Source organism: Eptesicus fuscus, chromosome 9, assembly GCF_027574615.1.
Source record: "Eptesicus fuscus isolate TK198812 chromosome 9, DD_ASM_mEF_20220401, whole genome shotgun sequence".
In the NCBI taxonomy this organism is placed as follows: domain Eukaryota; kingdom Metazoa; phylum Chordata; class Mammalia; order Chiroptera; family Vespertilionidae; genus Eptesicus; species Eptesicus fuscus.
In genome coordinates, this window is record NC_072481.1 from 30,388,155 (window position 1) to 30,415,901 (window position 27,747).

The window sequence follows — 27,747 nt, forward strand, 5'->3', positions numbered from 1 at the left end:
TAAGTTTCTCGGTGGTTTCTAGAAGATTCTTGAGTAACCTTATAACTGTGGTTTTGAACTCTATATCCAGTAGTTTGCTTTCCTCCATTTCTTTCATTCGTGACATGTTTCTTTGTCTCCGCATTTTGGCTGCTTCCCTGTGTTGATGGAGTGGCTTTGTGTGGTAGGTGACCTATAGGTGACCTATAGGGCCTCCCCAGTCACCTGAGGTGGACACTCTTGGTGCACCCCTTTGTGGCTGGGTGCACGGTCTTGTTGTAGTTAAGCTTTGATTGCTGTTGGTACACTGGGAGGAATTGACCTCCAGGCCAATTGTCTGTGAGGATCAGCTGTGTCTATAAATGGAAGAACTGCTGTGCTGGAGACACCCTTATGGGGCAGGACTTGCTTCATTGGGGTTTGGTGCTCACTGAATCTGCCTCTTGAGTATTGCACTTATGTATGTGAGAGTTGAAATCTGGTGTCGTCTCACACTGACCACTAGGTACACTGGCTTCTGGATCTCCAAGGAGGTGCAAGTCAGCTACTGTCTGAGGCCACCCAGCAGGAGCTACAGCGAGATCTGCAGATTTCTCCTCTTTGTCTGGGGTTTGGAAGTTTTGGCGCTCTCTGACCCAGCTGCAATTTGTTAGGTTAAGCTGGGAAAAGGCAGGCCATTCATATGCAAAAGCCGCTGCGCACAGCTCATGTGGGTTTGTAAATTGGGTGGGGCGGGGTCTCAGGGAATCACTAGGGCATGGCAAACAGCGATGGCTGCCAGTCAGCCGTCTCTGCGTCTCCGCATTTCCGCATCCCCGCATCCCGCGCCCCAGCGCAGTAAACAATGATTCCTGCGTGCACCTCTGTGAGAAAGCCACCCTCACTTTCTGACCCGATGCCAGACAGTCCAGTTTCTCCCCATAGGAGTCTGGATCCCCAGAGTCTCGCCGGAAACTGGAGTTCAGAGCAGTTGGTAGCTTGTATCTCCCTTCCAATTGAAAAAAACAACGCACCCAGTCACCAGGCCGATTCGCGCGCCTCCGTACCTCTACTTTTCCGTGCCTCTGCACCTCCTACACAGTCTCAATGAGCTTTTTTCTTTCCTTCTAGTTGTAGAACTTCTACTCCACTAGCTTTCCCATGGTTCTGGGTGATAGTCATTTTGTCTTTTAGTTGTAGTTTTGGAGTGGTTGTGAGAGGCAGCACATACAGGTATATACCTTATGCCGCTATCTTGGTTTCTCCCATAGTTATATTTTTATTATAAATCTACTAGAGGCCCAGTGCATGAAATTCATGCACGGGTAGGGTCCCTAGGCCTGACTGGCAGTCAGGGCCAATCTGTGGGGCGACTGGTGGGCAATTAGGGGGCCCCGCTGGCACTCACCTTGGCTGGCCTGGTGCCACCTGCTCGCTGGCCCTGCCCCCTGCTGTTGCTGCCAGTCGCCTCCCTCTGCGGGGCGACTGGCATGGTGGTCGGGGGTACTCCTGCTGGCACCCATCTTGGCTGGCCTGGGGCCTGCGGGCTGGAGGCAGCTCCTGCGTTGAGCATCTGCCCCCTTGGTGGTCAGTGCGTATCATAGCAACCAGTCGTTCCTCCAGTCATTCTGCTGTTCGGTCGATTTGCATATTAGACTTTTATTATATAGGACTGCATTCTGGATTATACATCAGACTTTTGTGACTTCATATAGTGTGAGCTGGGTCTGGCTGCTCTGTATATGCTATTACAAATGTAGGAGTCCAGTAGGAGTGCTGAGCATACCTGTTGGAGTAAATGGTCAGCCAGGCCTCGTTTACCCTTCAGTCTACCCTTTTTACTTGTGGCATTGTACAGAGAGAAAACAAAATCTGACTCATTGCTGTGGTTGATGTGCAGGAGTATTACCCTGGTCTAGAGAGTAAGAATTTGATGCTTAAAAACAAATGTCAGAATATCTCTACCTCTTTTTTCCTGTGAAACATATAAAAAGTGTTTCCCTTACATTATGGATAGTCTCTTCCTGTTGTAAAACTACATTTAAAAAACACACACTATAACACTTTGGGATTCTGGGTCAGAAAGAGGGTTAGTTAAAATGTAATCCTAAACTACGCAGGAAGAAACTAGGGTAGAGGCAAGAATAACACAACCAGGGCTAACCTGTAGGTCACAGCACGTAGATTAACTGATGGACTGTCCTATTTTCCTCAGCCAGCCAGCCATTCAAGTTCTAACAAGTCAAGTTCTAATAAGTCACGACTAAGGGCTGGTCATTGGATCAGTTGATGGGGACTCTGCCTTTAGAGTTTTCAGTTTTGTGAGCATCTAGACAGAGAATTACAACTTTGTGGTAATAAAGTTCAAAAGGGCCCCTAAAACTAAATTGGAGGATTGGAAGTTGAAGGTTAGGGAAGGCTTCCAAATGAAGTATCATGTAAGCTGGAACCTGAAGGATGGGAAGGGAGAGAAAGTTCTATTTAGCAGAGGAAACAGATGAGTGGAGGCCTGAGATTTTAAAAAAATGCAATTGAGGAACTCAAAAAAAGTTTAAATGACTAGCTTGTAGGGTGTAAGGAGAGGAGTGGAAAGAGAAAAGCCTGGGGAGGAAGGCACAGAAAATGCACAGCTTCCCTTTATATCATTTTAAGGATCTAGGTCTTTACCCCAAGAGCAATGAGAGCCATTGAATGGGCTTTAATTAGTTGAATTGCAGGTCAAATTTGTGTTTTAGAAGAACCATTCTGGTAGCAGTGAAAGGATAGGTGGCTTCTAGAAGCTGAACGCAGAGATCTGAGTTAACAGGCTATTCTAGTATTCATATGCAAAAGCCTCTGCGAGGGAGATGAGAGGGAGAATTGAGGCAGCGGCATTGTGGTAACATGGATAAGATTGAGGGACTGGGCCTCCTTGGAGAAGAAACCTGGGTTCCACAAGATATGTGATCAGTGCTGGGACCCTGCCAGCAGGCAAGGGGATCCCAAGGCAGGTGCTGGTCGTGGAGGCCATGGGGGCATAGGCGACCAAGGAGACAGAACTAAACCTCACATCACCCTGCTTGGCCCCGGAGGATGGCTGGTTAGCCAGAGACGGGTAAAATTCCTCAGGGAAGGAACAACCTAAGACAGGCACAGTTGCAAAGGGGCCATCAGGAGAGAACTTGGGGGTCAACAGAGGTGGGGCACAGACGTTCACCCCCCAAGTTTGCAGGGGCCTGAACCCTCACCCCTGCTGAGGGAGGTCTCCTTCCCCCATGGCTGCTTTGCTTCCCATGCCCAGCTCAAATCGGGACCCAGGTAACAGAGACTTGGCCAACAGCAGATGCCCTCTCACTGCAACAAGACTTGATGGAGATGTCTTACACCCATGATGTGGGGAACTGGGGTCTTTGATATCTAAATCCAGCCTAGCACCAGGAATGCTCAGGGCCTACTCAAGAAGGGAAATAATCCTCTCCACTAATATTTACAGGGACATATTCTTTGAATAAAGAAGCCAAAATGTGAGTTCTTAAAATTTATTTTAATACCCATCACAAATATTTTACTTAGCAAGTAGCTACCACTGTAACATGTAAAATAAGGTTAGTTTTCAATATAAGCATTAATGTGGGAGGTAAAATTCTTCTTTCTGTTATGTCTAGGAAGTTAGGATTTATTTCTACCTGCATCCTTATTAAATGGAACTAGTTTATTAACTTCATATTTATATTCCTAGCATTTGGGACATGGTTATTCAATAATAATTTCTGAGTGAAATATACCATGCTATATTTTCTGATTTCATTTCTATTCATTATCACCTAAAGTTAATATTCACTTAATTGTAAAAGTGAGAATGCTACTACAGTTTTAATAACGGATTAAATTATTTAAACTAATACTTTATTTTTCAAATTATGGAAACCTTATAGCCAAAAATAAGAGTGGCAAGGGACACTCATATCAGAGAGGCTCATCTCCAAGCCCACATTGACCCACCTCTCTGTCACTAAACATTTGTGTACCTCTACACCTGAACTATCCCCTTCCCTTCTACCCAACTTCTTTTTCTACAGCAAGCAGGACAGTGTCCTGTCTACAGGAAACTCTGGCACCCAATATGTCCCTCTTGTCTCCTGAGAAGCTGTGCTTTACTAACCATGTGAGGAAAAGTGTGAGCACATTGGGTAATAAGTGAAACAAATTTTTGGAACTTTAATAAGGGCAGCCACTTGGCTACTTTTCCTTTTACCCTCTCAGATATATTAGTTCCAGACCCCCACTCCCCCCCACACACACATACACACACACTAATATCTCTGTCCTTATTTCAGTTCTGGCCTTGTACTCTAATCACATGGTTCCTCTAATCAGATGGAAACTCTGGCCTTTATCCATCTATCTATCCAACAATTGTAGAGCAACCTTGTGTTAGCAGTGTTAGGCTCAGTGTAGGTGATAAAGAAGAGCCTTCTTTCCAGATTGATTGAGTGATTTAAATAAAAATGGGTGTGCAAATGCATAGCATCTTGTAGCACATAGTGGATGTCTACTATATGTTAGTTTTATCTGAATTAAGATGCCTAGACATCTAGGAAAAGGGAACTACATACACAGAGGCATTTTAAGTACTCTATTTTGGTCAGGAAAAATTTATGAGAGAAGGTTTGTGCAGTGAACCAGAACTCCTATTACTGGTTTTCCTCTTATTGTATGCTTGTTGTACACAAATAGAAATAGGAATATGAGAAATTAAAATGAGTGGCACTAGATTATGAAACAGGGAATCTGGGTTATCTTACTGATTCTAATTATATCTTCCCAAGGGACAGAAAAATCCTGTTCCATGCCTCCCTTCCAGCTTCCTTAAGCTGACCCTTTAGAGTTTACAGTTCTCTTTCCTGCCTTCACTAACCACAGATACCTGAGAATGGTAGCAATTTTTTGGCATATGTAATGAAACAATTGGCATCTCTCAAATTTCCTGGAATAGCGAGGAGTAACTTAGGCAGTTCATATATTTGACCGACCACACCTGTTGCTTTCTTGGGAATACTTAGATCCATGTAATTTTCTTTGGCAAGCTCTTATTATAACACCAACTTTACACCAGTACCAATACATATCAACTTGCAAAGTCCTCCAATTTAAGTAAGTGTATGATTTTTGAGGAAATATCCTATGTAATAAAAGCCTAATATGCTAAGTGTCCAGTCATCCAGTTGTCCGTTCAACCAATCAAAGCGTAATATGCTAATGATATTGTAAGGGCACTCAACTGCTCACTATGACGTGCACTGACCACCAGGGGGGCAGACGCTTCAACCAGTAGGTTAGCTTGCTGCTGGAGTCCGGCAATTGGGACTGAGCGAGATGGGCTGGACATGCCCTGGAGCCCTCCTGCAGTCCCTCCCCAGCTGGCCAACCTCCCGTGTCCCTCCCCGGCCCTGATTGTGGGGTCCCCTGGCCTGGCCTGTGCCCTCTCTTAATCTGGGACCCCTCGGGGGAAGTCGGAGAGCCGGTTTCAGCCTGATCCCGCAGGCCAGGCCAAGGGACCCCACTGGTGCATGAATTCGTGCACTGGGCTTCTAGTTACAGTTATAAATGAGAATTTCTGAATATCAATAATGACTAGAAAAACACACACAAATATTCATGTATATTAAGAAGATGAGGGAAACTTGGCAAATTCTTAAATAAAGCAAAGAAAAACAAGATCATAGTGTGGGTGATATGGCAAAAAGGCAGGAGTTTGTAAGATTTTAAGATTCATTGTCTTATGCTACAGAAAGCTGACTGTGTTCATTTGACTGTGGCTGACTAGCAGGTGCTTCCTCACAATGTGCTTTCATGCCACCTCCCTGAGTAGCTTAGGCATCTGAGAAGACATAGCCCTCCACTTGCTAAAATTGCTTGAATCCTCTTAGCTATTGCCCTAGACAACTAGTCAGTCACCCCTTTGAGTTTCAGTAATTTAAGGTTTTTGAAGTTGGCTTATGGGCCCATCATGCATGATTTTATTATCCTTCTGTTTTTCTCCAGTCTGTATAGATTTATCAGCCTAAGAAAACCCCAGGAAAACGTGAAATGTCTTTATAATTGCAGAGGTGCTCTATTCATGCCGTATGAATAAGGGTCAAGAGGGAAAGAAGGAGCTAGATGTAGAGAACTGCAAGTGTTAACTGAGTTAGATAGGAGCAGAAGGCAACCCATGCTTTATTAGATGAACTGGAATTTAGGGGAATGGAGTTTCAGCCTTGGCATCAGCCCAGCTGGCAGCACATAGCTGAACCAAGCCAAGTTGAGCAAAGCTAATAAAGAACACATCCTCTAAATTACTATGCCAAGACCAATGATACACCACTGTGAATGAAAACAAGACCCCAGTCCAGAAACTGATAAACTAAATGGATTTCCCTTGTTCTTTTTTTCTTTTACATGGTTTATGACATGGTTCTATGTCATGCAGATACAGATACACACACACACAAGCTGGGCTTATTTACATTTGAGGAATCTGTTTCCAGTTCCATATACAGTATTCTTGCTGCAGAGAAGAGAGATCTGATAAAGAATTCTTTTCGGCAACTAAGACTCCTAACTAAGGATTATTGGAGAAACCTAGAAATCAGCAGTACCCTGATGTCCTTCATTATTATAATTAGGCATGTTTGGCTCTTTATCTTCCTTTCTTTACTCGAGGATATGTTCCTGTTTTGTAATTGCTTTCAGGGTAATATAGTGGAAAGAGCATGGACTTTGGAGACTAAAAGATCCAGATTCAAATCCTAGCTTTAGCTATGTGTTCTTTGGAAAGTCTTTTAACCTCTGTGAGTTCAGTTTTATCTTTAACATATCCAAGTGTAATGGTTGTCTCAGAAAAAGAACTTGTTTGATTATTTTTAAAAATACATTTATTAAATTTATTGGGGTGAAATTACAGGTTTCAGTTGTGGGTTTCTGTGTTATAAGATCTGTATATTGTACCGTGTGCCCACCACCCAAAATCAAATATTCTCTGTCACCATATATTAGGACCCCCTTCACCCCCACCCCCTTCCCTCTGGCAATCCCCACTATTGATTGTTTGAGTTGCAAGCTGAAGTGCCACTTTTTTTCATGGAACATCATCTTTACTTAAAATAAACAACTGACTTGGATATTTGGCAGACACTTTCTCCAAAATTAAGTGAGCTGGGCACTTCAAGGAAGACAGCCTATAAACATTTGTTGTGAATGGTAAATTTAAAGTTTCAGGCACAAATTAGAATTTTGAAAAACTTCTATTTACCAACATGAGCTTAACATCTTCCCAATATGTAAAGATTTCAGTGTCACCCTTTACTATGTTATATCCCATCTAGAAGTTATTTTGGTTAAGATTCAGCCAGTTGTCTTAATATTAAATATGAGATGTCAGGAAGGTAAAAAGCCATAGAAAGTTTGAATCTTGGGTTCAGAAGTCATCAAATTCAACCTCCCACCTGACTTAGGACTCACCTTAAGACCATCCCCTAAAAAAACTCATCTATCCCTCAAATTCTTCCAGAGCCAGGGAGATTATAACCTCTCAACGGAGCACCTTCCTTCTGCTTATGATAACCTTAATGGCTAAAAATATTCTCTTTCTTTTTTTATTTTGAGCTGAAATCTGCTTTCCCCCAGTATCTTTCCATTGGCTCATTTTGTTTTTGTTTTTTTTTCTCTTTTTTTAAAAAAATATATTTTTATTGAAAGGAAAGGAGAGAGAGAGAGAATCATTGATCAGCTGCCTCCTGCACACTCCCCACTGGGGATTAAGCCCACCACCTGGGCATGTGCCCTTGACTGGAATCAAACCCAGGACCCTTCAGTCCTCAGGCCGATGCTCTATCTACTGAGCCAAACCATCTAGAGCTCTTTTGATTTTTTATTGATTGTTAGAGAGGAAAGGAGAGAAAGAAAGAGAAACATAGATTTGAGAGTGAAACATTGATCCACTACCTCCTGTATGCCTCCTACTGGGGATGGAGCTGGCAACCCAGGCATGTGTCCTGACCTGGAATCTAACCGGCAAACGTTTAGTGCTCAAGAAAACACCCAACGAGGTCTCAAATTTGTTTCTTGTTTCATATGAAACCTTTTCAGATAGCTCTTGATACTCTTGTTTCTCCAAATATTTTTTTTCTTTAGATATTTCTGAGATTGGATAGTTTATAAGCTCATCAGCTTGGACTCTCTTCTTGATCCATTTCAATTTACAGTGTTGTGCCTAGAGTGAACTCTACATCAGTGATGGCCTAACTAGTGTAGAATGGAGAGGCACTCTCACTTCCCTTAGAAGGGAATTATACTGTGACCTTACTGTTGAAGATAAGTGTTGTATTTTTTTCTATGTTTATATTCTCAGTGGTCATAGTACATGCTTAATGTTACCCCTTATTTAGTCTCAGCACAAGTTGAACTTCTGGACATAATGGCCATGTTAGGTAAGGGGATTTTCTGGTAGTTTTTGTATTTTGCTACTTAGGGGTAGGAATGGTAATTCACAAGATTTGGAAAGTGCTTTTATAATTTCTCTTTTATCATAATACCCAGGTAGTGATAAACCAAGTATTTTCCTCAGTAAAAGGTTTCATCAAATAAGAGGATCCTCCCTCTTTCCCCATAACTTTTCTTTATTCAAATCAGTAGCAATTATATAGCACCTGATCCATAGAAACATGGAAGCCTTCCTTAGGATGGATTCAGTTACATTCACATAGTCAGTAATTGCAGTATACTGCACAGCTAGTCTTATTAGAACTTCCCATGGAAAAGAATGTAGGTCATAAAATATATTAAACATCATAATAACCCATAATTCAAAGAGGTTAAGTGATTTTCAAGGACCTGAACCCAGCTGCATGGGTTTCTGACTTCAGAATTCATGTTCTTTCTACTGTAACACTTCACTTTTCTATGCCTCAAAGAAAGTTTAGAGATAACCATTAGGTAAATAAGTCTAAGATAATTGTGAGGAATATTGATTAAGATATTGAATGTTAAAGTACTTTGAGAACTGTGAAACGTGATTCTCATGGGAAGAGTTTCCATCAGTGATTTTGGAAATGCATAGTGAAATCTACCAGAAACTCCAGGGCCCTTTTTTACCTGGCAGGATTGGGATGAGTTTGAAATGTGTAGTGAAAGTAGAATGAGAAGGAGGATTAAGAGTGGAAGATAGCACATCTGGACAAGAGAAGTCAAGTCAGTTTTCTAGGCCAGTCACTACCAGCTGTTCAGCCATAGAAAATATAATACTATAGCTCTCACAGAGAAAGGCTTTCATAATTGAGTAAGGCCACCTGTATATGTGGGTGTACAACCAACTATGCCAATTGAGATATTCCTAGGAAATTTAATTTTCATGGAAATAAAAGGAATTGGAAAAGCTATCTAGGGGCACTGGGTAGGACCCCCTGCCTCACCTCAGGATATTTTGAGTATGTGCAAGTTTCTCTGTCCTTTGTTACATTCCTGTATAGCTACTGGTAGTCTGTCTTTGCTTTATAACACCTGGAAGTCTATTTGGATAGGGGCTTATGGCACCTCTTTTTGGCTACTTGTACTTTTTAGTGACGGTGCATCACCACACTTTTTTCTTTTGTGTGTGTGTGTGTGTGTGTGTGTGTTTAGAATTATGTTAACACTAGAGGCCCAGTGCACGAAATTCATGCACGGGGGGGGTGGGGGTCCCCCTCAGCCCAGCCTGCCCCCTCTCCAATCCGGGACCCCTCAGGGGATGTCCGACTGCCGGTTTAGGCCCAATCCCAGGGATCGGGCCTAAACTGGCAGTCGGACATCCCTCTCACAATCCAGGACTGCTGGCTCCTAACCGCTCGCCTGCCTGTCTGCCTGCCTGATCGCCCCTAACTGCCCCCCCTGCCAGCCTGATTGCCCCTAACTGCCTCTGCCTGCTGGCCTGATCGCCCCTAACTGCCCCCCCTGCCTGCCTGGTCGCCCCCAACTGCCCCCCCCCCGCCAGCCTGGTCGCCCCCAACTGCCCTCCCCCCCCCGCCAGCATGGTCGCCCCCAACTGCCTTCCTCCCCTGCCGGCCTGGTCACCCCCAACTGCCCCCCCTGCCAGCCTGGTCACCCCATGCAGCCTGTGTTCGGTCATCTGTCCGGTTGTTTTGGTCGTGACGGCCCCTGGGTTTTTATATATTAGAATAACATAAATAAAATAAAATAATATTCTCATCTTAACTGACTTGGCAAGAGCTAACCCACAATGGCATCAAAACAAAGAAGTATTAATTTTTTTAACTCCACATTAATATTGAGGAGTAAGTATTAGATTATCTTTATTAAGAGTTACCCAGCCCTAGCCAGTTTGGCTCAGTGGATTTAGTGTCAGCCTGTGGACTGAAGGGTCCCAGGTTAGATTCCAGCCAAGGGCACATGCCTGGGTTGCGGGCTCGACCCCCAGTAGGGGGCATGCAATATTCTCTCTCATCATTGATGTTTCTATCTCTATCCCTCTCCCTCCCGCTCTAAAATCAATAAAAATAATTTTTTAAAAAGAGTTACCCAGAAATAAAGTACAAAATAATACCATACAAATTGAATAGGTGAAAAGAGGGAAAGTTGGGGAAGGCTTTTACAGATTTGCTGAAGGATGCCTAGACTATCAAGTAAAAGACACAAGCTAAGGAAAAAAATGATTCTGAAATCCGAAACACAGGGCATATAGTCAGACAAGATAATATAATAAGCAGTGCCTGTTCAGAGGGACTTACCAGAAAGAAATCATTGAAGTGTTTTAACCAACAGAGTGATATTATTGTGTTTGTGTTTTAGACAGATTCTTATGATCTTACAGGTAAGGGCTAGAGATAATTATGAATTAAATAAAAGATACTATTAAAATTAATTTTTTATGTTTTTTTTTTACTTTTATAAATGTGAACACTAGAAAATTTTAATGAAGTATTCAGATATGGCTCAAATTATATTTCTCTAGAGAATCTGTGATGAAGCTAGCTTGAACAGTAAAAGAATTTAGCAATGTAATAAGATATATAGCTGGCATGCACAACTCAATAGCTGTCATATACACAAACAATAATAGCCAGTTAAAGGGTGTGATGGAAGGAAAAACCCTGTTTATAATAATATCAAGATGAAATACTTAGATTTTTGTATATTGAATTGTATTTCATGACCTTTCAAATTTTAATTTTTTAATATAATAGATTTTATAGATGGAAGGGGATGCAGTTTATGTAAAAAATATTTTTATGTGCAAATACTACATTTGTAGCTTTTATTTCTTTTTCTTATTATGTTGAGTAGAAGAGGTGATAGTGGGTATTTTGCTGTTGTTGTTGTTCCATAATTCAGTAAAGAAAGTCTTCAGTATTTCACCATTAACTTTGCTCTTGGTTGTAGATTTTTTTTTTTATAGATGCCCTTTTCTATAAAGAAATTTCCTTATATTCCTAGTTTGCTGATAATTTTTATCATAAATGGGTGTTGAATTTTGTCAAAAGCTTTTCGGCATTTATTGAGATAATATATGTTTTCTTCTTTATTTTGTTACTGTAGTGAGTTTATTTTTTTCTATTATTAAACACCTTTGTATTCCTGGGATAAACCCCACTTAGTCATGATATGTTGTCCTTTAATATATTGCTGTATTTGAGTTGCTAATATTTTGTTAAGGATTTTTAATCTATGATCATGAGAATATTAGTCTGTAAGTTTTATTTTCTTGTAATATCTTTATCATGTTTTGGTACCCAGGGTTAAGTTGGCCTCATAAAATGAATTGGGTAGCGTTACCTCTTCCTCTGTCTAGAGAGGTTTTGTACAATTTGTTAAGATTTCTTCTTTAAACGTTTGCTAGAATTCACCAGTGAAGCAATCTGTGCCTGGGATTTTATATGTAGAAAGGTTTTAATTGCAATTTCAACTTTTAAATTATTTATAGAGCTTTTCATATTCTGTGTTTTATGTTCATTTAGTTAGTTGTATTTTCTCTTTATTGATTAAGGTATTACATATGTGTCCTTATCCTCCCATTGTCTCCACCCCCCTACCCCCCCTCCCCACGCTCATGCCCTCACCCCCCTGTTGTCTGTGTCCATTGGTTAGGCTTATATGCATGCATACAAGTCCTTTGGTTTATCTTACCCCCACCCTCCCCTACCTTCCCTCTAAGGTTTGATGGTCTGATCGATGCTTCTCTGTCTCTGAATCCATTTTTGTTCATCAGTTTATATTGTTCATTATATTCCACAAATGAGTGAGATCGTGTGATATTTATCTTTCTCTGACTGACTTATTTTGCTTAGCATAATGCTCTCCAGGTCCATCCATGCAGTTGCAAATGGTAGGAGTTCCTTCCTTTTTACAGCAGTGTAGTATTCCATTGTATAGATGTACCACAGTTTTTTAATCCACTCATCTACTGATGGGCACTTAGGCTGTTTCCAAATCTTAGCTATTGTAAATTGTGCTTCTGTGAACATAGGGATGCATGTATCCTTTCTGATTGGTGTTTCTAGTTTCTTGGGATATATTCCTAGAAGTGGGATCACTGGGTCAAATGGGAGTTCCATTTTTAGTTTTTTGAGGAAACTCCATACTGTTCTCCACAGTGGCTACAGCAGTCTGCATTCCCACTAGCAGTGCACGAGGGTTCCTTTTTCTCCGCATCCTTGCCAGCACTTGTTATTTGTTGATTTGTTGATGATAGCCATTCTGACAGGTGTGAGATGGTACCTCATTGTTGTTTTAATTTGCATCTCTCAGATGATTAGTGACTTTGAGCATGTTTTCATATGTCTCTTGGCCTTCCTTATGTCCTCTTTCGAAAAGTATCTATCTAGGTCCATTGCCCATTTTTTTGATTGGGTTATCTTCCTTTTCTTAAGTTGTATGAGTTCCCTGTAAATGTTGGAGATTAAACCCTTATCGGAGATAACCTTGGCAAATATGTTCTCCCATGCAGTGGGCTTTCTTGTTGTTTTGTTGATGGTTTCTTTCGCTGTGCAGAAGTTTTTTTTATTTTGATGTAGTCCCGTTTGTTTATTTTCTCTTTAGTTTTCATTGCCCTAGGAGCTGTATCAGTGAAGATGTTGCTTCGGCATATGTCTGAGATTTTGCTGCCTGTGGATTCCTCTAAGATTTTTATGGTTTCCCATCTTACAGTTAAGTCCTTTATCCATTTTGAGTTTATTTTTGTGTATGGTGTAAGTTGGTGGTTTAGTTTCATTTTTTTGCATGTATCTGTCCAATTTTCCCAACACCATTTATTAAAGAGACGGTCTTAACTCCATTGTATGCTCTTGCCTCCTTTGTCAAATATTAATTGAGCATAGTGGTTTGGGTCGATTTCTGGGTTCTCTGTTCTATTTCATTGGTCTATATGTCTGTTCTTGTGCCAGTACCAGGCAGTTTGGAGAACAGTGGCTTTATAATTACAGCTTGATATCTGGTATTGAGATCCCTCCTACTTTGTTCTTATTTCTCAGGATTGCTGCAGCTATTTGGAGTCTCTTTTTATTCCAGATGAATTTTGGGAGAGTTCATTCTAGGTCTGTGAAATATGCCGTTGGTATTTTAATGGGGAGTGCATTGAATTTATAGATTGCTTTGGGTAGTATGGACATTTTAATGAAGTAGATTCTGCCAATCCATGAACACAGTATGTTCTTCCATCTGTTTATGTCTTCCTCTATCTCTTTTATAAATGTCCTGTCATTTTCTGCGTACAGGTCTTTCACCTCCTTAGTTAAGTTTATTTCTAGGTATCTTAATTTTTTTGGTGCAATGGTAAATGAGATTTTTTTTTTAATCTCTCTTTCTGTAAGTTCACTATTGTTGTATAAAAACGCCACAGATTTCTTGGTGTTAATTTTTTATCCTGCTACATTGCCGAATTCATTTATTAAGTGATAATTTTTTGATGGAGTCTTTAGGGTTTTCTATGTACAGTATCATGTCATCTGTGAATAATGACAGCTTTACATCTTTTTTTCCAATTTGGATACCTTTTATTTCTTCTTCTAATTTCTTATTTCTTATTGTTAGCGCTTCCAGTACTATGTTGAACAGGAGTGGTGAGAGGGGACATCCCTGTCTTGTTCCTGTTCTTAGGGGAAATGGTTTTAGTTTTTGCCCATTGAGTATGATGTTGGCTGTGGGTTTATCATATATGGCTTTTATTATGTTGAGGTATGATCCTTCTATTCCCACTTTGCTGAGGATTTTTATCAAGAAAGGGTGTTGGATTTTGTCAAATGCTTTTTCTGCATCAATTGATATGACTGTGATTTTTATCTCTCAATTTGTTTATATGATGTATCACGTTTATTGATTTGCAGATATTGTACCATTCTTGTATCCCTGGGATAAATCCTACTTGGTCATGGTGTATGATCTTTCTGATGTAATGCTGGATCCGATTTGCTAGAATTTTGTTGAGGATTTTGACATCTATGCTCATGAAGGATATTGGCCTGTAATTCTCTTTCTTTGTGTTGTCTTAACCTGGTTTTGGTATTAGTTGTATTTTTTCAAGGAAGTTGGCCATTTAATATAAAATTTCAAATGTATTTATAAAATTTATTTATTTATTTATTTTCTTAATGTCTGAAGGATCTCTTTTATTCTTGATGTTCATAGATTGTGTTTTCTTTTATTTTCCCCATATGTTTTTATTGATTTCAGAGAGGAAGGGAGAGGAGAGAGAGATAGAAACATCAATGATGAGAGAGAATCTACAATTGACTGCCTCCTATGGGATCGAGCCCACAACCTGGGCATGAGCCCCTGACCAGAACTGAACCCGGGACTCTTCAGTCCGAAAGCCGATGCTCTATCCACTGAGCCAAACCAGCTAGGGTGATTGTGTTTTCTTTATTTCTTAATCAGGTTTCTTGAAGGATTATAACTTCAAAGAACCAACCTTTGACTTTTTAAATTTTCTTTATTATATGTCTGCTTTCTTTTTTCATTGGCTTATTCACTCTTCATTGACTTATTTCTTATATTTAGTTTTTTTTTTAATTTAATTTGCTGTTCTTTTTCTAGTTTTGAAATAGAATATTAGATCATTGATATTTAACCTTTCTTCTCTTATAATGTAAACATTTAAAGCTGTAAAATTATTTCTGAGCACTGCCTTCAGTAAATCTCACACATTTGGATCTGTCATATGTTTATGAATTTTAAGTTCTAAAATTTTGTTGACATTTTAATTTATTGGATATATGAGTTATTTAAAAATATATGTCTATTAATTTCTTAGCATTTTGGGCTTTCCTTATTAATTTTCTGGTTTTGATTTCTATTTAATTTTCATTGTGATTAGAGAACATATTCTGTATTATTTCAACTCTTTGAACTTTATTGAGGATTGCTTTTTTGCTCCACGTATTCCATAAGCAATGAAAAGAATGTATATTTTACATTTATTGGGTATAGTGTCCTATATGTGTCTGGTTGGTTGGTTATTTAGTTATTTATATTATTAGTTGGTTAATTGTATTATTCAAATCTTTTCTATCCTTATCGATTTTTTTTTTCAGTTTCTTGACCTATCAGATACTGAGAGGTTAAAATCTCCAAATCATAATTAGGGAATTTTCTATTTATCTTTTTAGTTCTCTAAACTTTTGCTTTATATATTTTGTGTTATTATGTACATAGAAATTTAGGGTTATTATAACTTTCTTCTGAATTGACTACAGTCACGAGCCACATGATGATGTTTTAAACCAACAACAGATTGCATATACAAAGGTGATCCCATAAGGTTATAATGGAGCTGAAAAATTCCTGTTACCTAGTGATGTCATAGCCTTCGTAACATCATAACACAGTGCATTACTCATGTATTACTCATTTTTTAGATATGTTTAGATATACGAATATCATTGTGTTACAGTTACTTACAGACTTGTAGTCTAGGAGCAATAGGCTATACCATATAGCCTAGGTGTGTACTAGGCCATAACATTTAGGTCTGTGTAAATACCTCTGTGATGTTGGCACAACAATGAAATCGCCTAACAACACATTTCTCAGAAGTATCCCCATTGTAAAGCAGCACGTAACTATATTTTATCTTGATGAAATACCCCTTTTTAGTCATCATACTTCTTGCCTTAAAGATTATCTTGCCTGGTAATAATTTAGCCACGTGAGCTCTCTTTTGGTTAATGTTTACATGGTATATATTTTTCCATCTGTTTGTTTTTATATTCCTGTGTCATATTTCAAGTGTCCTTATATTTCAAGGTCCTCTTATAAACAGATATAATTAGGTTCTGGAGTTTTGTTGGTTTGGCATGTTAATTTTTTCCTATTGTTTTACTTAATCAACTTGTATTTAATGTAATTATTTATTTGGATTTAAGTCTATCATTTTGCACTTTGTTTTTTTCTCTTTGTCTAAGTTATTTCTCATTTCTTTATTCCTTCTTTCTTACCTTCTTTTGGATTAATCAAGCATGTTTTATTATTCCATATTTCTCTCCTTGGCTTTTAGTGATACATTCTTGTATAAGTCTTTAATTAGTTACCCTATGCCAATATGTATCCTGGACTTATTAAAGTCAACCTTAAATGTGTGTTCTAAGCACTCCCAAAATAATGCAAAATTCTTAACAAAGTTTGGATCCCTTTAACTCCCATTTTCATCCTTTGTGCTATTGCTGTCATAATATTTACAGTATATATGTATATTTAATTCTTATTAAAAGACTCAATAGTCTTTTTGTATCTACACGCATATTTACCCTTTCTTATGCTCTTTATTCCTTCCTGAAGTTCTATCCTTCCATCTAGGATTACTTTCCTTCAGCCTGAAGAATTTCCTTTTTACTTTTTGTAGGTTAGGTCTGCTGGTGACAAATTCTCTCAGCTTTAATTTGTCTGAAAATGTTATTTCACCTTCAGTTTTGGAGGATATTTTTACTGGGTATAGAACTCTAGATTGAATAAAATATATAAATAGCCAACCTAGAGTTCTATACTCAGTGAAAATATCCCTGTTCCTTGGATATGGGCCTTTGTAGGTTCTTGATTGAGAACTTAATAGATCTCCATCTCCTTATCCCTGAAAAACTACAAGAACTTGTCATACCCTTGAGAAATTTAGAGCTTAGTTCTTTGACCTCTCACTTTTCTTAAAATTTTAAAATCTTGAAGAGAAAATCAGCTGTGTTTGAGATAGAGCTCCTCCTTCTAGTGGGACCTTGTCTCCTAAAACCTCGAGATTATGGGAGATTTTATTCTACATCTTAGAAACTCTCATCCTTGCTTCATGTCTCTAGTATACAGGCTCAGAACTCAGCAAATGTGCCATGGGGAAAATTGGCCGCACACATGGAGCTCCTCAAGTTCCAATCTGTCACACCAACCTCTCTGATTTCTCTTTCCTCCAATCGAGCTCCTGACCCAAAATTCATGCCCCAAATTGGCAAATGCCCTCAGGAAAGAAAACAGTGTCAGATACTTCAGAAGCCCTTCCCACCCAGGTCTGAAATTCCAGTTCATCTAATCTTCATGATTTCTACAGTTCTGCAGTGTTATTTACAATAATTTATCTGACTTTTACAAGTTGTTGCATCAGCCACGCTGCACTGTCATAATCTATTACATTCTACCTAGAAACATAAGAAACATTACCTTCTACTTATTCACTATAATGAGTTTTTTAACTAATCTCTGTAGTTCTAATCCTGCCCCACCCCCTCCCTGAGCAGCCAGTGTTCCTTTTAAGTATATTCTGTCACTCCTGTGCTGAGAATCCTCCAGTTGCTTCCCTTCATACTTAGAATAAGTTCAGGTTCACTTTGCAGTCTACAAAGTCCCACATGATCTTATCACTACTCCCTTTCTAACCTATTCCCCCTCCTCTCTCCCCTTTGCTCACTCAGTTCCAATTATATACTGACCTTTCCAATTCTCAAACACGCTAACATGTTCCCATCTCAGAATCTTTGCACTTGTTATATGCTCTCTACTTGTACAGCTCTTTCCTCAGATCTTCATAAGGCTTTGCCTTTATTTCATTTTGGGAGCTCTACAAATGTCATCTCTTCAGAGAGGACTTTCCTCACCCTTCTATCTCATTACCTTGCTTTAGTTTTGATCATAACACTTACCTAACAATATATTGTATATTTATTAGTTTATTTTCTGTCTCCCCCACTAGAAGGTAAGCTCTGTAAGATGGAAACTATGTTTTGTGCATTGTTCTATCCCCAGGGTTTAGAACAGCGCATAACCTATAGTAGGTGCTCAAGAAATATTTGTGGAAGAATTAGATATCTTGAAGAATTATCTATTTAAGGAGAAGATGAATGATTATAGCAAAATTGAAAGTACTCTAACATAGATGTCTACAGAATGCTTTGGGAGAGGGGGCACTAACTTAGTTGGGATGCAGTCAAACAAGGCCTTATTAAGGAGGTGAGTGTTGGAAACTGAAAATTGATGTATGTCTGACCAGGAAGAATAGAGAACTCAACATATACAAATGGCTTGGCATTCAGAAAACAGTGGGTCTAGAACATGGGGACAGTTGACAGCAAGTGACATCAGACATAACTGGAGAGCAAGGCAGGGGCAAAGTCACAGAATTCTTTAACCTTGGATATCAGGATAAAGAATTTGGACTTTGCCTTAAAGGTAATATGGAGAAAAAATGTTTAAGGTAAGAAGAGATGCTATCAGATGTATTATATTTCTATGTGTTTAACTACTCCTCACTATAATAATCACATTAAAACATTAAGAAGATTGATGTAGAAAATCCCTGACTTGGTTGAAGAGCCTACTTTCAAAACATAAGTCCTCATCCCAACTTACAGTGTAACCTGGGGAAGGCATCATTTCCTCTTCTGAACCTCTAATCTTCATTCTTGGCAAGAAAAGATTGTAGGCATTCTGTCTCTGAGTCTATAGTTCTGTTTATATGCCTTGGGGAGAAATTTTTAATATTTTTCTACTGCATATACCAGAAATAATTAAACTTCCAATTCTAGCCAATCTAACTTCAGTTCTCTTCTGAGATTTTCTAATATTTAGGTCAGATGCCAGGAAACTAGCTTTTTGGGATAAAACTACCCAAGTAGAAGTAAGAAGTCTTTTTTTTCCCCTCCAGCTGGGATGGGAATACAGGTGGGAGGAAGAGGTGATAGAATGAGTCTTTATCTTACAGTTGTGATTCCAAAGAGTCCCTATCCTACGTCTGATGTGAACACTGAGAAGCCCAGCATCCACAGCAGCACCAAAACTGACTTGGAGCATCAACCAGGGCAGAGGGGGCGTAAAACAGGAAAGAAGCGGGGCCGGACACCCAAGCCCCTAATTCCCCATCCCATCGCTACCCCATCCAAGTCAGCTGAACCTTTGAAATTCCCAAAGAAGAGAGGTCCCAAACCTGGCAGTAAGGTAGGTAAAAATGTGGTTTTTCCAGAAAGGATTCTTACCTAATAATAGACAAACATGTAAATTGACCGTACCTCCTCTACGCCACCAGCCAATCAGGAGTGATATGCAAATTAACCCAACAAAAATGGCGGGTAAATTTGCATACGCAGTTGGGGCGGGCAGCACCAGGCCCCAACTGCGGGGTCCCTTGGGTGTTGATTTTCAATGATAGCTGTTCATGGAAATTACTTGAGGAGTGTGTGTGTGTGTGTGTGCTTGTGTGTAAAATATTCCAAACAACAAGTCTACCCCTTCAGAAATTAGTGTTCCAATTCTGTTCAATTTCCATAGATTCTGATTTTGCTGATTTGGAGAGTATTCAGCCAACAGTAAATTTAATTGTCCCTGAATGATTCTAACCTATGGGTTAGAAGCCACTGCTTATGTTTATGCAAACATAAGAGCCAAATGTCCAGGTAAAATACAAAAATCTCAATTGTACAGCTCAATAAATGTTTACCTATGTCTACACCCAGGTAGCCACCATCCAGAATGTTCTGTTGAATCTTTTCTCCATTAGCAATAAAGGCAGAACCAGCTACTTACCTTGGAGAGAGGAAAAAGAGAAAACAAAGAATGTGTGGGAATATGTAATAATACCTCAAAACAGTACCTCCCAATAATTTTATTTATCAGATTATAGGCTCTTACTCATCTGTGTTGTACTTACCGGCAGTCGGACATCCCCAAGGAGTCCCAGATTGGAGAGGGTGCAGGCCGGGCTGAGGAATCCGCCCCCCCCTCTTCCCCCCCACCACCATGCACAAATTTTGTGCACTGGGCCACTAGTAAAGGACTATAAAGGGATAACTCATCCATATACATCCTTCCTGGAAAGGGGTATGTCTGGCCCTATTCTTCACCTTGTGTATACTTTTAAGAGGAATTTACTAAGTTGTAATCCCTATTTAGCTATTTACCTGGGAGTAGGTTATATTAGACATAGGATAGTATGGATAACAAACAAATTTTGACTTTGAAAGTTACTCACATTCAAGGGAATTCTGGTCTGTCTTCCATAGATGAAAGCCCTGCTCCTGATTGTTAATCTACCCAAAGTGGATGCCCAGGCTTGTAAACAAAAAGAGGAAATTGACTTTGTAAATGTATTTTTTCTATTCCTGCCCCTTCTTTAAAAAAAAAATTATTGAATACCTACTAAATATCAGGCTCTATATCAGGCTCTATACCATTACATATCACATATTCTTCACAAAACTCTAGGACAGGGGTCCTCAAACTTTTTAAACAGGGGGCCAGTTCACTGTCCCTCAGACCGTTGGAGGGCCAGACTATAGTTTAAAAAAAACTATGAACAAATTCCTATGCACACTGCACATATCTTATTTTGAAGTAAAAAAACAAAACAGCAAAAACACCCGCATGTGGCCTGTGGGCCGTAGTTTGAGGACACCTGCTCTAGGAGATGTGTAGTGTTAATGTTATTTAAGAGTTAAGTAAATTGATACTTAGAGATATGACTTCTCTGGCGTCACATAACTAATAAACAGAGATGGGTCACAAAAACTTCTAGTTTCAAAGTCACTGCTGCCCTACCACATAATCACTCTCTCGCATTTCTTGAGGGAGATAACACTTACCTTTAGTGTAGGAAAAGATTCCTGAGTCAGGCTTCACTGAGCATTGTTCACTATGCATGACCAGTTCTTCATGCATATCTTCCCTACGGAAACCACTTATATGAAAGTTCCTCAGCTTCTTCTCTAGGGCTTCCTTTGGCATCACCTTCTCCACTCCCTCCCTACCTTTCAGGATTTCTCTGCAGCTTCCTCCTGAACTAGACTACCTGACTTCCACTCTGGAGATGATACCCAGTCCTCCTGGGAACTCCACCAATCTCACAAGTTCTTCCCTAGGTTTTGTTTGTTAATTGATTGGGTTTTTGTTTGTTTGTTTCTTAGCTCCAGCTGACTTCAGTCCTTCTAGAATGTAAGCTCCTTAAGGTTGAGAACCTAATCTTTTTCTTCTCTCGTTTTTCTATAGTGCCTTATATCTCAGTCTCTTGAGAGATGTTCAGTATATGCAGGATGGATGGATGGGTGGGTGGGTGGATGGATGGATGGTTTGAGTGATGATGTTCTAATTGAGATTGTTTCTTACTTATTGGCTTTGAATTCTTGATGTCACATCCTGATCTTTGTATATAACATGTAATGCTCCTGACCTACTACCACTAACCCCTACCCCAGGCCCTGATTCATTTTTGTCTCCATAACTCTCTTCTCATTCTCATGTTTGGAGGAAAGCCTGAAGACCCTAGGATTACAAGGCTAGAGAAGCTGTGCTTTTGATTATGTGAAGACATTTTGAGGACAGTCAAATTAAAGAGGGAGAAAACTTGTCTGTAAGGTTCCAAAGACAGAATCAGAACCAAATAAGCAGAAGCTCAAGCAGACAGGTTTTGTCTCAGGATAAAGGAAATTTAACTAAAAGTCTATATTTAGTTAAATCTATTCCAAAATAGAAGTAGTGATGCCCTATCATTAGAGGTATTTTATCAGTGACTGGATGACTGTATGGAAGGGGTGTTTTCAGAGACAAGGAAATAGAAATACTGCGATGGAAGGTTGATTAAATGACCTTTAAGATCCTTCGGAACCTAAGGACTGTGACTATGATTGCCTCTGCTCTGTTTCCTCAGGCAGTCCCAAATATAGTAGCCAGAGTCCTCTTTCTTTCAAACCTCATGAAAGCAGTAATTCTCATCTTATCCTGTATTTTAATGGCCTGGCATTTGACTCGCTAATTCCCCTTCCTGTCCTTTTTACCTACTGCTATAAGTGTATATCCTTTCCATTCAACCCATAACTTTTATATTCCTTTGTGAAGCAAAGTGGTCTTGTGACTAGAGGCTTTGAAACCAGGCATACTTAGTTTTATATCTCATCTCCATTTGTTACCACATGTGTGACTTTGAGTAAGGCTGTGAGCCCCATAAAATGGAGATGGAGTAATATATGAATAGATATAATGCATGTAATTGCACCTATCTCAAATAATAATAATGCTCTCCATTTTTCTGGTTTCTTCTACAATATTTGGACACCTTACTTACCAGGATTGTTCCTTCAGGGACTCAGGAAATTCTACCACCAACTCAGTGAAGTTGAACCTTTCTACCCCAACTCATGGTTTATTTGGATTTATACTTTTCACAATATCAAAACTATGAGGGGTTGTTCATAGCCCACGTATGCTTTCATAAGTGTTTGTGTGATTCCTTTCACAGGCAAGGCCATCTTTTAGTATATACTTTCTGTCATTGGTGCTGTCTCTTTAAATAATAACACTCCTAGAAGGCAGACAGGTTTATACAGCTTCCAGCAGTGTGACCCTACATGACATTTAGTAAAAGGGGTTTCTGGACCTCAGTGATGAATATGTTTTCCTTGCATTCAGAAAGGCTTTTAGAAAACTTTATCTTGGAAAGAACCTTCTAAGATCCTTCTCCCCCAAAGGCTGCCCTGACCAGCATAGGAGAGATGCTAGGCGTCTCTCAAATCATCGTTACTACTTCCCCCATCATTGGTATTCTATACTGTATGCTTCATTGAAAAACAGTATTGACACTTATATGCCAAGTATCATGCTAGGAATGGTACTCCAAATGAGACTCTCAGGGAGCTCCAGGCTAATCGGGTACAGCAGTACATAAGTATATAATGACAATACATGTGACAAGTGCAACAATGCAAAGGACAGAGATAGCACAAAAGAGACAATAACTAGAGAAAATCTAGATATTTGTCAGATAAAAAAAAGAGAGGAAATTTCAAACAGAAGGGATGGTTTATTAGTATAAAGATGTGGACCAGGTATGGTTTTTAGAGAAGTATTATAGTTAGAGATTATTAAGAGTATAAGGCCGAAGATAATAAATGGCAGGTAATGAGCACAAGAGGTAGGCAGAGGATAGTAGTGTGTAGAGTTAGGAAAAGGTACATTTCCATTTTTCAAGAAAGAGAAAGTACCAAATAATGTCAAAGTAGACTTAAGCCACGATATTTTTTTGCTTTTGTCTGCACAACTAATACAAAATCTGGAACTTAAAATCATAATATTGAATCTAGTATAAAAGAGAGTGAGTTAATCTCTGGCTGTACAGAAACCCAGATTCTTGTGCATAGATTCAGAAAATATTTACTAAGCATGTACAGCTTTGGACAAGATGCTGTGTGGGGGAAAAAAGATAAAACACAGTCCCATCTACAAATATATTTTCATTTCATGGGTGAATTAAGTACTAGAATAGAGGAGTAAGAAGACAAGTTAACCTATCATGGGTAGCAAATTTTCCCCCATCCATTTTGACAGAGAAAACCTCGGACTTTGCTGAACCCACCACCCACCTCACCAACAACCAGCACCCCTGAACCGGACACCAGCACTGTACCCCAAGATGCTGCAACCATCCCCAGCTCAGCCATGCAGGCCCCCACAGGTAAGAACAGATCATAGTACTAGCTGCAACAAGCCCCAGGTCCCTGTGTCAGTACTATCTCGTCTTGCACCAATATTAACCCCCTGTCCATTTATAAACCTAAATAAAATGTTTTTGTAAAAAAATTTATCTTTGGCATCTGAAATAGTTTCAGGGAAACCTCCATCCTGTCAAAAAACAATCAAAGAAACTTTACATCAGTTTGTCAATAGCCACACAAAAAACCAAAAAACTATGAGAATGTCTCTTCCTGCAACCCAGGTACATGCCCTTGACTGGGCATCGAACCCTAGACCCTTCTGTGCATGGGCTGACTCTCTAACCACTGCGAGCACACTGGCCAGGGCTGTCCCACAGTTCTTGAATAGTCTATTCTGGGTTGTTGTGGAGGAGGGGGTAAGTGTTTTTTTTTCTACTTGCTTTTCAGTTTTGGAAATTTCTATTAAGATATCCTCAATCTCAGCAATTCTTTCGTCAGCCATGTCCAGTCTACTAATGAGCCATCAAAGGTGTTCTCCATTTCTGTGACAATGTTTTTGATCTCTAGAATTTTTTTAAATTCTTCTTAAGAGTTTTCATCTCTCTGTATACCTTGCCCATCTGTCTTGTATGCTGCATTATCCATTAAATGCCCCCCCTAGTATATTAACCATAATTGTTTTAAATTCCCAATCTAATAATTCCAACATCCCTGCCATATCTGAATCTGATTCTGATACTTGCTCTGTCTCTTTGAATTGCATTTTTTGCCTTTTAGTATACCTTGTAATTTTTTTTTTTTTTTTGAGAGCCAAATGTGATGTACTTCTTAAAAGGAATTTTTGTAAATAGGCTCTTAATAATGTGACATTGAAGTGAAAAGGGAGAAGTATTCTATAGTCCTACGAGTAGCTCTTAGTCTTTTGGTGAGCCTGCGCCCCTGGACTAGGAATTTCACCAGTGCTTCTTAGTCTCCCTACCAGTGGGATAGCATGGCTGGAGGGCGTTGGATTTGGGTATTGCTTCTCCCAGATAGGTTAGGCTCTGATAAAACCCCAGCAGGTTAAACTCTGGTGCAATAGTTTCTCCTGAGGGCAGACCTTGTTAAGGACAGAAAGCGCTGAAGTAGTACACAATGTTTCCTTTACCACTCCCCTACTGGGAGCTGGAGGGGATTTTTCTCCCATATTCCCTGTGAGAACCTGTTCAAGCTTCCGGAGGTAAAACTCACAAAAGTGGGGATCCCCCAACATGACTAGGCCCCCTAGAGTTTTTAACTATCAGATTTGTCCACACTGAGCTTCCAGCAATTTGTCAATTACAGTTTAGATTTTCCTACCTTGGCTCTGGTTCCTGTGGAGGTTTCTGCTCATAGGTTTCTGTTCTAGTAAATTGTGATTCTCTATATCCACCTGTCTATCTTTCCAAATTTGGGGATAGCAGTTTGCCCTGTGACCTCACTTCTCTGATGGATTTAAAAAGGATTGTTGATTTTTTCGTTTGTTCAGTTTTTTACTTACTGTTAGGATGAAGTAGGTACTTCCAAGCTCCTTATATGCTGGACCCTTCTCTGAACTTTTTTTTTTTTTTTACAACTTCCAATTCTTTTTAAATATATATATATATATATATATATATATATATGATCAATTTCAGAGAGGAAGAGAGAGATAGAAACATCAATGAGGAAGAGAATCATTGATCGGCTGCCTCCTGCATGCCCCCTACTGGGGATTGAGCCCACAACCCAGGCATGTGCCCTTGACCAGAACCCAGGACCCTTCGGTCCACAGGGTGATGCTCTATCCACTGAGCCAAAATGGCTAGGGCTACAACCTCCAATTCTGATATCATGGATGCAGTAGAAAACTAAAACATGACAGTATACAAAAATATCTTTATGACCTTAATATTGGGAAGGATTTTAAAAACAAGACAGTAAGTATAAACTATAAAAAAAATGGCTTATGACCTTTTATATACCTGGAAAAGGTAATATCAATATATTCAACTATTTTAAAATTAGGACAGCTCGTTGCTCTTCCCCTTGGCATTAGTCAGGGTGGCTCAACAGGGGTTGGAGGATACACTTTCAAGATGGTTTGTTCACATGGCTAGCAAAGTTGGTGCTGGATGTTAGTTCTTCACAGACTTCTCCAAAGGGTAGCTTGGGCTTCCTCATACCATGGTGGCTGGGTTGCAAGAGCCAGTGTTTCAAGAGATAGGAAGTGAAGGATACCATTTTTTTAATGTTTGAGCATCATTTCCACCATATTCTATTGATCAAACAGTCAGAGCCCAGATTCATGAGAAGGGAAATAGGCCCTACCTTTCAATGTGAGGAGAGTCAAAGATTTATTGACCATGTTCTAAAACCACCTTAGTCCATTCTCTGTACATAAATTATTTACATTTTCTTCCCACTTGAAAAATTTGTTCTTCCTCCTGCAAGATTCCCCATGAAAAGTCTCATCAGTTTACAGCACCAGGCTCCAGATGTAGGATTTTGTCATCTAAATCAGATCCAGGCGCAAATCAGACCTCTCAGATGCAGTTCTTGGGTACAGCTCCTTAAGTGTAGTTCTCCAATGACCTGTGAACTAAAGAAACATGTTAACTGATATGGTGGTTACCAGAGAGGAAGGGGGGAAGGATGAAAAGGGTAATGGGGGTCAAATATATGATGACAGAAGGAGACTTGACTTTGGGTGGTGAACACACAATGAAATATATAGATGATATATTATGGAATTGTACACTTGAAACATATAATCTTACTAACCAATGTCACCCCAATAAATTTAGTAAAAATATTTTAAAATATAAAATAATAATGAGACACACTGGGGAAAGAAAAGAAGCATATTGTCTGTTCCCCACATACGCAACATACAATGGTGGGACAGGCCGAGGATAACTTATAGATACATCTGTTCAAAGAAAAAAACAAGAGCCACATAGCAGTCACTGGTCTATAGAAATCTAGCTGGGCACATGTTGACAATTCATTAGTTAGATCCAATACTACTTTCTAGGACTTTTTATCATTACTCATGTTTCTGTCCTCTGAATCATCATTCCTTTTCCATGAGAAAACTAAGATTGCCGGTAAAAGATTGGGGGTCTAAAGGATTCATTTAGTACCAGCTCTTGTCCTTTTTTAATCATAGCAGGCAAATCTTCCACCAGAATGATTCTCCTAGAAACTTGAGGGGTTTTCTATGTATACTATTGGGATTTACTTCATTAGACAAAAGCTACAATCACAGATCTCTTGAAGATAAATCCTTCTCTAGCTTGGGCTACTGTGAGACAATGCCCTTAAGATTCTTAAAAATCCTATTGTTTAAGGGAGAGAAGATTTGCCCTTGAGATTCTTATAGGGCCTTTTGGTCTCAAAGAGTCTATGGAGCATAGATTTAAAATCATTCTGACATTGTAACAAGAGATTTTCTTCCCCATTCTGGATTTGACCCTTTCTCAATTTAGGGTTGTTTGTCTTATGGAGAGACTGTGAATGAGAAGCAATTTTATTTGTGAACTCTGCAAGTCCTAGGCTTTTTTATGTTTTACATTAGACTGTATGTTTGTTTTAAGCTGATTCCTCTCATTTTGTACTCTTATCACAGGGAGTAAAATCACCTTAGCTATTTCATTGAATTTATCAGGTACATTTCCTATTTCTATGTTACTTCAAGTGACAGTGCTGTCTAACTTTCCACCTGTCCTCCATCTTCCAATAAGATTTTTCTCACTTTCCTTTAAGTGTCCCCTGTCCTCCATCTTCCAATAAGATTTTTCTCACTTTCCTTTAAGTCTTCATTGATGGCCTTCTCAACACTCTCTTTGTGGCCCTTTATGCTTCTTTCTGCTGCCCAGTCCCAAAGTCAGTGTCA

General features: G+C 39.4%; 1 protein-coding gene across 9 annotated transcripts in view; it reads left to right on the forward strand.

The window, feature by feature from the left end:
• SCMH1 (Scm polycomb group protein homolog 1) overlaps positions 1 to 27,747 on the forward strand; it is a 140,814-nt gene that overhangs the window by 93,556 nt on the left and 19,511 nt on the right. For all 9 annotated transcript variants that reach the window (XM_028160267.2, XM_028160264.2, XM_054720460.1 and 6 more), the window contains 2 exons: positions 19,139 to 19,371; positions 23,746 to 23,872. In XM_028160267.2, coding sequence (XP_028016068.2) covers positions 19,139 to 19,371; positions 23,746 to 23,872 — 360 coding nt within the window. The remainder of the gene's footprint in view (positions 1 to 19,138; positions 19,372 to 23,745; positions 23,873 to 27,747) is intronic.